The sequence below is a fragment of the Sinocyclocheilus grahami genome, unplaced genomic scaffold, assembly GCF_001515645.1.
Source record: "Sinocyclocheilus grahami isolate Dianchi unplaced genomic scaffold, SAMN03320097.WGS_v1.1 scaffold49.1, whole genome shotgun sequence".
Lineage (NCBI taxonomy): Eukaryota > Metazoa > Chordata > Actinopteri > Cypriniformes > Cyprinidae > Sinocyclocheilus > Sinocyclocheilus grahami.
In genome coordinates, this window is record NW_015505228.1 from 1,017,415 (window position 1) to 1,029,155 (window position 11,741).

Consider the following 11,741-nt stretch of genomic DNA (forward strand, 5'->3'; position numbering starts at 1 on the left):
AAGGACAGTGGTTTTGGTGCCTGCATCAGCTTCAATGTTCTAGGAGGACTGATTAGAAATAACGTTTAGGGGAGTCATGTTATACTTTTATAGCCATCTGGTCCTCTATAGACAAGTGTGCACTGAGTAACTGGGATGCACCTCAAGGCTCAAGCTCACCATCATTTTTGTCACTTGACAATTAAATGCCTTCCTATTATTTAAAATATAAACTAATTACTATTGTGAAAACGTTGTGCCATTAATCTTTAGGCAGTTGTTTTCGTATAATTGAATGTTTAAATATGATAGGTTTTATTGATATTTTGACTGTTTTTGTTTTTATATTTTCATTTTTTTTGTAATTTTTATTTATTTATTTTTTAAATATAGTTTTTAATTATTTTAGTATATCAAGTGTTACCTTGGCAAACACCTGAAATGAAGTGAATTTATTATGAAATGAATTTCAGTTAATGTTTATTTTAAAGAAAATAAATGTAATGAAAAGTAATAAATGTTTGTTTGTTTGTTTTACTTGACTATAATAAACCTGTATTTAAAATTATTCATTTAGAGATAAACCATTTGTTTGATTGTTTTCTACTTAAAGCAATAGATAAAGCATTTGAGTAGGATAAAAATATGTTGAAATAAAGTAATGCCACATTACAAGTTTGCTATTTTCAAACATTTTTCAAAAAATTTCAAAGTAAGTACATTTAATAAATTGCACAAATATTACAACTGTGATCTAAACACCAGCAAATTCAGAGAGGAAAAACGCAAAATTCATGATTAACAATATCAGAATAGAGAGAATACAAAAAAATTATATTAGCAGAACTAAAAAAAAAAAAACTAATTTTTGACAACATACAACACAAACCATGAGCAACAGGGTAATACATGTTGAAGTGGAGTGAATACTGGTCCCACATCGAATTAAAGTCTTGTTTGGACAAAAGAGAATTTCTCCCATTAGTAAGGCCGGTCTCTGCGGTCATGTCTGTGTTCACCACTGAAAAACACACAACGCAGGCAATGAAATACATTTTTCACTGGTGAATACTGTATACTGAAAATCAGTTTTCTACTAAATAACATTTTAACATGTGCAAGAGCGTGAATCATCAGTAATTTCACCGTGAGTCCATCTTGCCAGGCACAAATCCTCCCCGGTCACCTCCCCTCCCTCCACTGAAGCCCCCTCGATCGCCACCACGGCCGCGGAAACCACCTCGATCAAAACCACCTCTGCCTCTGTCTCCACCAAAACCACCTACAAAATCAGATACATTAAAGCAGCAATCAATCCACTGAGTTCTCTCAGTCACATACGACTGCAGCATCTTGTTCTTTTTTGCAGAAATGTTTCTCTTTACCTCCCATCGGTGACATTCCTCCTCCACTTCCCTCCGGTTTGGGAGCTTTGCACTGATTACACTCATTTCGCCATGAGAAGTTCAAATTACCACAAGTTCTGCCCACACACAAGAGAAAAGCAACAATACACAATGTTAAAGCCGCCAGTTGAGATTTGATATAGTATCTAATACTTTACGTGAGTGTACTATATATAACTTGTATTATGTAACTGTAAACGCTTCAAAATTTGGTTAAGAGTTTACAATCCAACACTTACGGGTTTGAACATTTCCAGTCTCCTGCTCTTTGCTGGCCACCGCCACCACCACCGCCACCATTGTTGCCTGGGAAACCACCACCAGCACCTCTTCCACCCCCAAATCCCCCACGGCCCATTGGCCCTGCCAGAGGAGAAGAAAACCATGTCAGGAAAACAACACAAAGACTAAAAGAAAAAAGGAGACAACTTAAAATACCACAGTGAGATATAATCTTACCTCCTCGACCACCTCTCATGCTGCCACCGCCGCGTCCAAATTCAGCTCTGCGAGTAGCGAAGGACACCTTGATAGGATTTCCATTAAAATCCTTACCTGAGGAGGAAAGATGTGACTTAGATGTCCAGGAAATAAAAAAAATAACCAAAAACAAACAGACTCCAAACTTGTTTTAGGGAAAAGGCACTAGTGTGATCTACTCTGACCAACATACCATCAAACCAATCAATGGCTGCTTTTGCAGAAGGGGGGTCATCAAAGGAAACAGTAGCCTCCCCTTTAAGCTTCCCTGTCTCTCGGTCTGTGTACAGATTTATCATGGGTAATCCTGTTTTCTTATTGATCTGTGTGAGAAAATAAAATGATATTAAGACAAGAACTATATAAAATAGTTGCTACACAGTGGGAGTTTTCTCTCGGTTTTCCACCTTGATGATGCCGATCTGTTTGAAGAAATCTGCTACTGACTCCACGGTATAGTCGTCTCCAAGACCTTGAACAAAGATGGTGTTGTTGTCAGAGTTATCCTGCTCCTGCACTGTAAAAAAAAAAAAAAAAATTCTGAAATTTATAATCATGCTGGAAAATGGTCTATTAATGCAAGTAATATACAATTATGTTTTTGACTTACTATTGGGCCCACCAGCTCCATGATCCCTGGGCCCTTTGAAGTGAAAGGAACAGTCATTAATATTACATATGTACACAAATTACACGCGCTTATATTACTCATTCTTAATCATTTTGGGGGGGTCATATACTTCTGTACCATCAATTATATATAATGTATGCTCCAAATTTAGAAAACAGGAACTGATGCAAATCTGTAGCTGGATATTTGAGAGAGGAACACCACAAGCACCAACCAACACTACACATTTTCAAAACTGATGAAAACCGGCCAACATTTGAATAAGTCCGAGGTCTCAAGTGGGAGATTCTTTCCTCCCATACCAATAGTTGTAGCTTGATTTATACTCAAAAGGCAATCCGAAATACATCTCAGACAACTCCATGTAGTAGCTTTTTATCCCTCATTGCAAAGCGGAAACCATGCAATAACCGTCTAGTTCAACCATACTTTTACAGTTAGCTTTGCAAAGAGCAGCGATTGGGTCTTTTGTTGTTGTTGGTTTCTTGTCATCTTTATTAGTTGTAGGTATTTGGTCAACTTTAAAACATGCACAGCTAATAAGGACAACTTTTAATATTCCACCTTAAAATACAACTGGATACCACTTTGCAACCAGTAACATTCACCTTTTTAATGAGGAGTAATTCCATCATCAGCACTGCACATCACAGTAATACGTGACATTTGGACACATTTCATCAATGACCATACGTTTATTGGCCATATGATAAGGTTCTCATTCTCCACCCCACGAAAGCAGATTTCCAAACAGTCAGACACTGGGTTGTGTTATTGCTTTTGCTCTCTGAGTACATCTAGATATTAGATTTTCCCAGGTTAAGCAACCATTTTTCACAACTTTTATACAAGTGCAAGTAATTTGTCAAACCATCAGTTACCAACACCACTGACGTTTAAAGAAGATTACCATGATCAACGATGAACCACCATCTCACACATTTTACCAGTCTAATCTGAAGATATTTAAAAAAAAAAAAAAAAATTCCTGAAACCCAAATGTTGTACTTTCAGTATTAGGAAATATGGCCATGACTCACTGTATTAGACAGCCAGATGTTCCTTAACCCCAAAGTGTAGCAAGCTTTGAAATCACCTTGAAGTTCGCCATACAATCCATCATCTTCAGCAAATATTCTTTCCATACGAAACCCATGACAATTTTCACCGGATCTGGTTGCATATCAAATTGTATTTGAGCTAGCCAGATAAGTTTCAACACCTTGTTATAACTTTAGATGCCATTCGACGTAGTTACCAGTTAGAAACCATGTGGAGAACACAAACATGTTGGTTTCCAGCCGATGCTGTCATGTTCAAACAATTATGAACAAGTTACACATGTTCCAAATTGTTATATATTGTGAACATGTTTTGTCATATTGACCCCTATCTATCTCCAGGTCTCCATTCCTGTTGTTTTAGATCATATACTTGTTTCTGTTGAATTATTCCATCAGGACCTTTATCAGACAAGTACTAAACACTAAAACCACCTGACACAAATGGATTTGAACAACCTCTAGAATCCAGTTGTTGGCCACCTGAATCCACCCTTTAAAAAGCAAAAGTGCTCAGAGTACAAGTTGGGTGCAACAAAAAGTGACATTTAAAATAAATAAAACAATAAAAAAAAAATGTATTGGATTCTTCAAGGTAAATTTGAACAATATTATTTTAGTGTGGTTGTTAAAAAAATTGGCCCCGTAAAATAAAAATCAGTTAAAGGTACAGGAATTTTTCATTAAAATTGATGAATATTTTTTAATATCCAATATTCTCCCAGACTTCTGGAGGCATTACATGCATTGTAAGAACAGTCAAGCTGATAAAGGTATGTGCGTATCACTTTTACTGTCCAACCACCACAAAACGATACTGCCACAGTAGGTGCAAGTTTTGAAAAAAGTATTTTTTGCAACACAACTGACTTTTTTTTTCACATATCAACTAAAGAATGGTGCTTTTTGATAAAAGTGCATAATAAACCACAACAATCCATTTGGAGTCACAAAAACCATCACGTATCAACCATTTTGTACCATGTTTCTGAGTCTGCTCAAGATCTCAATAGAGTCCTATTACTAAATATTCCTTATATTTTTTCCTTATATTGAGAATATTTTCTTAAGTGTGTAGCGACATTAACAAGAGAAAGAATGTTGAAATAATAGCAATAATTCACCCAAAAAATTGTATTCTCTAATTATGTCTAAATTAATTATAAATAAAATAATATAATAAAATAAAAATAGTTATGTTCAACAGAAGAAAAAGTAGCTTGGACTTAAACAACATGAGCGTAAGCAAATTACAGAATTTTATATAATTACATATACATTTTAATTTTTTATAATATCCCTTTAAGATTTTTTTAGATTTTCTATGACGGTTTTCAAACGAGTTTGTATTTCTTTCTTAACCATCCATAATGAACATGCTGTTGCTAAATCTATTAAAGCGTAGTTGTTTACCACACACACCAAGTGGTTACCACATTCGTTTCAGTGTATTCTTTTAATGCACATTTGTCTGTGACACAACCAGATGCCCACTCCTCCCTCTTTGACCAGGCTCTCTTTAAACCCCTTAATTTCCTTGTTTAAAGAGTTTGTCACTTACCACCAAACTTATTGAATCCTCCACGGTCACCCATTCTGATGGAGAAGGAGAGAGAAGCGAGACGAATTGAAGGTTGATGAGGGTAGTGCCCCATTTCACTCTTGAGGCTGGAAAGGCCCCACCCATCTCCATCATCTTTTCTACAAGATCCCCATTGCCCCTATCCCTGCCGTCCCCTCTCACTAGGTTCACCTTTCCTCATAACCCATAAGGGCTTCTGGGAAACCCTTTTGATATTTCCTTCCCAAAGTCATGCGGGCCCTTATATCATAACCATTTTGCCACTATTTTGCTCAAAAGAATTACCATATTTTTTACCGTACAGATTTGCAGTGCATCTGTGAACTCAATCATTTTGTTTCACCAAATTAATTATTTTCTTTTATCAGATCTTTAGCCCAGGACATTCACCCAAACATTATCCATGTTCTGTTACTTTGGACAGAAACTGCACACACTGCATTCAGTTTTGCATTTAAATTAATAGAGACATGACCACTCTCCCCCCTTTTGGATGAATCCAACTGTTCCATACTGTTTTAAGATTTGAAAGGATCTTTAAATATTCTTTAAATGCAAAACCTTTTTTTTTTTTTTTTGTCCATAAGTTTTTTTTTTTATTGATAGTCACACATGCCTAATTTATTCTTGACTAATCTTTCCCAGTTCCCAGCTTTCTAGAGCCTGTGTTTCTGTTTTATCCTCTTCAAAAGAATAAGCCTAAACCGCTGAACCTTGTAGAAAACAGCCTAGGAGGAGATTTAAAGATTCATTAAAGCATTGCAACACACAATAATCCTGTAGGAGAGGATGGAGAAGATTTAGAGAACAGGTGTTTTTACATGACAGCACCTTAAGGTGTGGACCAGAATGTGGGATCACAGCCAGATGGGATTTGTCATCTGCTGCTTCAAATAGTTATCTTAATGTAACATTTTAACCTTAACTTTCCTATTAAAGTGCCCCTATTATGGGTTATGAAAGGTTCATATTTTGGTTTTGGGAGTCCCCAACAACAGGTTGACTGTGACGAGAGGGGTGGGGCCAACAGCCGTGGGAACGGAGCAAGGCCGGTGGAGTAATTGATAATGAGCGACACCTGCACCACTCACCGGTCTCGAGTCCCACGGAGGAGCTCCAGAAGGATAAAAGGAGGAGCTACGACACTGAAAGACGAGAGAGGACCAGGCCTGGACTTTATTTTGTGTTCTGTGTGCTGCAGTCGTCCGCGAGGGGCTGCCGCTTTACTTTCATTTTGTGTTTGTTTATTTTATTAAAGTCTTTAAATGTTCGCCGGTTCCCGCCTCCTTCTTCCTGTGACTACGAACTGTGTTACATTGGTGCCGAAACCCGGGAGGAAGGAGGGACATGCTGTCAAAGAGCCTTCGCTGCTGAGGGGGGTCGCAGTGCTGAGGAGATCTGGAATGATGGAAGACGAGGTGGGACGGAGAGCTCGCTGCCACGCTCCTGGGTCGAGGAGGGGTGGCTGCCGTCCGAGAGGGAGCGGTGGAGTCGGCCCCATTCGCCAGGAGGTCAGAGCCTGCTGCCGTCCGCCATGATTGGGGAGGAGCAGGGAACGGGGGACTCGCTGCTGGCTGCCCTCAACAGGAGGAGCCATCGCCATCCGCCAGGAGGCAGAGGAGCGGTGGGCCGTCCACCAAAGATGTCCAGTACTATCGCATGGCATCGCGAGTGAGAGCCTCTCAGCCGGTTGAGGACCAAGCGGCAGTGTGTCCGGGATCCAGACCGATAATTTTTTTTCTTTTCCTCTCTCCCCTCTCTCATATCGGTCTCTCCTCATCCTTCCGTCTCCTTTTCTTTTGCCTCGTCTCTCTGTCCTTACCCCCAGGTACATCGCGGCCGCCGTGATCGGCTCCCCCGGAGGGAGGAGGGGGCGAGTAGAGCGCAGTCTCAGGAGTACCCCCCGGCCTGCGAGGGGCGCTGGGGGTATGTGACGAGAGGGGCGCGGCCGAGAGCCGTGGGAACGGAGCGAGGCCGGTGGAGTAATTGATAATGAGCGACACCTGCACCACTCACCGGTCTTGAGTCCCAAGGAGGAGCTCCGGAAGGATAAAAGGAGGAGCTACGACAGTGAAAGATGAGAGCGGACCAGGCCTGGACTTTATTTTGTGTTTTGTGTGCGGCAGTCGTCCATGAGGGGCTGCCGCTTTACTTTCATTTTGTGTTTGTTTATTTTATTAAATTGTTTAAATGTTTGCCGGTTCCCGTCTCCTTCTTGCCGTGACTATGAACTGTTACATTGACATGCATGCAAGGTCAAAAATGCCGGTTCCCGTCTCCTTCTTCCCGTGACTATGAACTGTTACATTGACATGCATGCAAGGTCAAAAAAACACTTTCATTGTCTTATAATATGCATTTATTTTTACCTTATTTGCTCAACGACTCTCAAACGATTCGCTCAACAATTCCCTTTTTCCAAACCCCTCCTTTGTGTGACGCTAATCTGCGGTGATTGGTCCGATTGGTCTCATTTTCATTTCATCATGAGCCTGTAATGCCTGATAAGCAGTGCTGCTTAGTGTACAGCGTTACCGGGGAAACAGCTATTTCACCACTCCAAAAGTGGCACCTAGTGGCAAAGAATGAATTTGCATTTTCATTCAGACCGACTCGAAAACCAAGTTTTCCCAGGTCTGTGCGCGTAACAAGTGGGTGGGCAATATGCTGATGTTTCATGTTGACGTCAACATGAAACTGCTTGGGATTCGTTTTGAAAACAACTCGTTTCAATGATTCAGAGTCAACTCTTTCTTTTGAGAGACAACAACATTATATACATGGTGCACTTTCAGATATAAAACTTTGCAGGATGTTTTCATTCACTGAGAGCTGTGTTACACACTGCATGAAAGGTAATTTTCAAAAATCCATAATAAGGGCACTTTAATACAATTTTGGGGTGTTTGTGAAAGACTGTATGTTCTTGATACTATGCATGTGCCAATACTTTGGTTTTTAGCATCTGGGGGGAAAAATGCAGCAAAAGCAGAAACAAGCAAGCGTTTTAGCACTCTAACACTCATGTCCTCACTTTCAAGTAGCGATTTGAAGAAGTTTTTTTCCATTAAAACATCAGACCGAATCAATTTACACCAATAAGTCAAACACTTCAATGCTACTTGTGAATTAAAAAAAAATAATCTAGGAAAGCTAAATCAATACAGTCGTTCACAATACTCTGCATGTTAACTTTTTTAACAGTATCAGAACATATTAACAGTATCAAACCCGAATACCATCATCAGTAGTCCTACTTATATGTACTTGAAAACTAAAACATAATAAAAGCATTACTGATGTGAAATCATAATGAAAACAATGTACTTCACTTTAACACTATATGTAAACAAAAGGTCAATAAAACCTAAAAAAAATATAACAACATAACATTATTAAACTCCTGGACTCCTGGTCCAATGTAGACGTGTGAAGGCAAACATGTGATATGATGCACTCCCACAGACAAGTAGTAAAATTATCAACTTATCAACTTAGGACAGGTCACGTCCAAACCCATAATTCATTCATTTTTTCCATCGATAAGTCAATGATGAACTAAAGACCTGGTCATTTATTGCAACTTTCGATTAGTTTTTGTATAATTTTATGTGAACCTTTGGCTGGTTCCATCTTGTGAAGGGTGAAGACATGGAAATATTCAGCACACCGGCACCAACTTAACATGATGTATCATTTTAGGTAAATACATGAATGTGAGAATCACCAATAAATCATACACCAGACCATTCTGGCTCATAATTGGATGCATTTTCTGCATTGAGTTTTACTCCAAGTTAATATTTCAAGTTTATGTGAACGGTTCCATCTTGTGAAGGGTGAAGACATGGAAATATTCAGCACACCGGCACCAACTTAACATGATGTATCGATGTATCAAAATACATGAATGTGAGAATCACCAATAAATCATACACCAGACCATTCTGGCTCATAATTGGATGCATTTTCTGCATTGAGTTTTACTCCAAGTTAATATTTCAAGTAAACCGTAACTTTACACCATAATTCAAGACATTTTAACTGTAGTTAATCAAGGTCTAGGCCACCATTTACTTTCAGCCCAGACAGTTGATATGGTGTAACACCTTTGGCTCCATTTGAACCTTTTACCTGTTACTTTTTCCCTAAATGAAACGCTGATGCATACAGGTGGACTTTATGTGGTGAAGGTGATGAGAAAAGTGCGTGACATGAATATTTGCTTACCCCATTGCTCCTCTGTCACGGGGTCCTCCACGACCACCTCTGTCAAACCCACCCACTCCTTGACCGCCAAAGCCACCTCCACGACCACCTCTACCATCCTGACTATATCCACCATCCTGACCACCATAGCCGCCGTCTCCACCACCACCACTCATTGGCGAGGCATCTTGGTTGTAATCTAGAATAGAAATACAATGACAATGAAATACATCATATGTCTGGTCTGCCCTAAACATTAAAGCCTTGCACTGTATTGGCACTTTGAAATAACTTTTCTTAGTAGAAATGTATGACATGTTGACACCATATGGGTTATCAGCTGATCTTAGAGACTGTTCTAGTTTATCTGTATTGGTCGATATTTATTGACCAATACTGGATAACAAACTGTGCATGCTCATTTCCTCTGTTTTTACATAGATCACAGACTTTGGCACAGATTTTTGCCCCGACTTACAGTCTGCATGTTTGAGTTGACAGATTTCACAGAAAATCACACAATGTATGATGGGCACAGACTCTGTGTTTTTTCCAAACCATGATTCAAACCAGTCATTATATTTCAAACATAGATGATATTTTGAGCTAAATTTTACTATAAATTTTGCAACACGGTGCACATTTCTATGTGAATTTGTGTTCAGAACAACTTGAAAGCATGGTAATGTGTGTAAAATCTGTGTTTAGAATTAATTGTTTTGTTCTACAACAAACAACTGAAACAAATTTTAAGCCACAGGGCTTTAAAAAAAAAAAAGAAGAGCAAGTTGCTTGTTAACAAGTTTCTAAATAAGAAAAATGTAAATTCTATTTCTGGAATTTTGGACTACAAACTGAACAGCTCTATTTCCTATTACCTTCAAACTTCTATATGACGACTTGCCAAACTAATCTCTCAAGCTCACCTCCCTGTCCGTACTGATTTTGTTGCCCATAGTTTTGAGCTGGAGGAGAGCTGTAGTTTGGAGATTGGTTGTAAGTCCATCCTCCATGCTGAGAGGACTGGTGTTGTCCCCCACTACCCCCGTATCCACTGCTCTGTCCTCCACTGCCCCCATATCCTCCAGACTGATCCCCACCCTGCTGCTGTTGGTGCTGCTGACCATTGCCATAGTTACTGAAACACAAAATGGGTTTAACACATTCTAATCAACATCCTCACATTCTGGTCACTAAAAAAAAAAAACATTGAGCGCAAGCATTATCTTTAACAAAACTAGATTTTAGACACATTGTCATCCAGATTGACAGCTGAAATCTCACCTAGAGGCAGATGGAGGAGCAGACTCATGCTGCTTATAGCCTGAATAAGAGGACTGCTGGTTGTAGCTTCCACTTTGAGCTGGAGGAGGCTGGCTGCTGTTATTGTAGCCTCCAGAGCTGTATGACTGACTGGACTGATTATAGCCCTGAGAGGGGGGCCGAGACCCAAATCCTCCTATAAAAAGACAAGAATTTATATATGATAGCAAAAGATGGCCTATTCGCAACATTTGCGGTATAATTAGAAGTATTAATGAGTATTACCTGATTGGGACTGTCCATAGCTGGAACTGTATCCACCCAGATTATAAGCAGAGCTGCTCTCTGAGTTTTGGTTGTATCCTCCATAGCTCTGCTGGTTGTAATTTTGGCCAGAGGGTTGACTGTAACTCTGGCTGGACTGTCCTCCATAGCCACCGTAACTGGACACAACACAATGAATTCATTATCTTAAACATAAATGTGAGCAATCGTTCAATATTGCGATGACACTTTGGGAAAGATGCATTGAACTTACCCATGGCTTGAGGTTTGGGCATAATCTAAAGGGGAAAGACAATGTTAGTTATTGATGGTGGCTGTTTTTTGTTTTTGCAATTTACAAGTATTTGCAAGATCAAAAATCAGTCTACACTGGCCTTAGGGAGAGATTACCAGTCATTTCCAAAATGAACTGTCATTATTTATTCCCCCTCACGTCATTCTAAACCTATATGGCTGTCTTCTTAGGAAATGTCTCTTTTTTTGTCCATACAACAGAAGTCAGCAGTAACCAAAACAACTTTTTTTGGTTGAACTATTCCTTTAATACAACTAAACAAGCTCCCGTTTCTTAAAAAACGAACCGTCTTGACTCACATAATTCATTAATCGTAAAGGGAGCTGTCGTGTTTTCTTTATGATGATGCACGCATAATCAGCTTTAGCATGTAGTTATTTATTAACACTTTTCAGCTACGCAACATGAGTGCTAACTCCTCAGCAGTAAAACACACAACCCAACATGCCTGATTTGCATTACCTATACTGACAGGTGATACAGCCAATAGGAACAGAGAATACGTTGTTTCTGACATATGATTGGCTGAGCCAAACGTAAGAATACTACA

General features: G+C 39.3%; 1 protein-coding gene across 2 annotated transcripts in view; it reads right to left on the reverse strand.

The window, feature by feature from the left end:
• Window positions 1-680: 680 nt before the first annotated feature.
• The window catches only part of fus (FUS RNA binding protein), a 22,349-nt gene continuing 11,288 nt past the window's right edge, over window positions 681-11,741 (reverse strand). Inside the window, exons 7-15 of one of the 2 annotated variants that reach the window (XM_016269052.1) lie at window positions 5,119-5,153; window positions 2,476-2,508; window positions 2,273-2,382; window positions 2,059-2,188; window positions 1,845-1,940; window positions 1,625-1,748; window positions 1,365-1,462; window positions 1,126-1,261; window positions 681-1,000 (exon numbers count right to left, since the gene is read on the reverse strand). In XM_016269052.1, the coding sequence (XP_016124538.1) occupies window positions 961-1,000; window positions 1,126-1,261; window positions 1,365-1,462; window positions 1,625-1,748; window positions 1,845-1,940; window positions 2,059-2,188; window positions 2,273-2,382; window positions 2,476-2,508; window positions 5,119-5,153 (802 nt within the window). In that variant the 3' untranslated portion in view covers window positions 681-960. The remainder of the gene's footprint in view (window positions 1,001-1,125; window positions 1,262-1,364; window positions 1,463-1,624; window positions 1,749-1,844; window positions 1,941-2,058; window positions 2,189-2,272; window positions 2,383-2,475; window positions 2,509-5,118; window positions 5,154-11,741) is intronic. The other variant, XM_016269053.1, reaches the window with a different exon arrangement.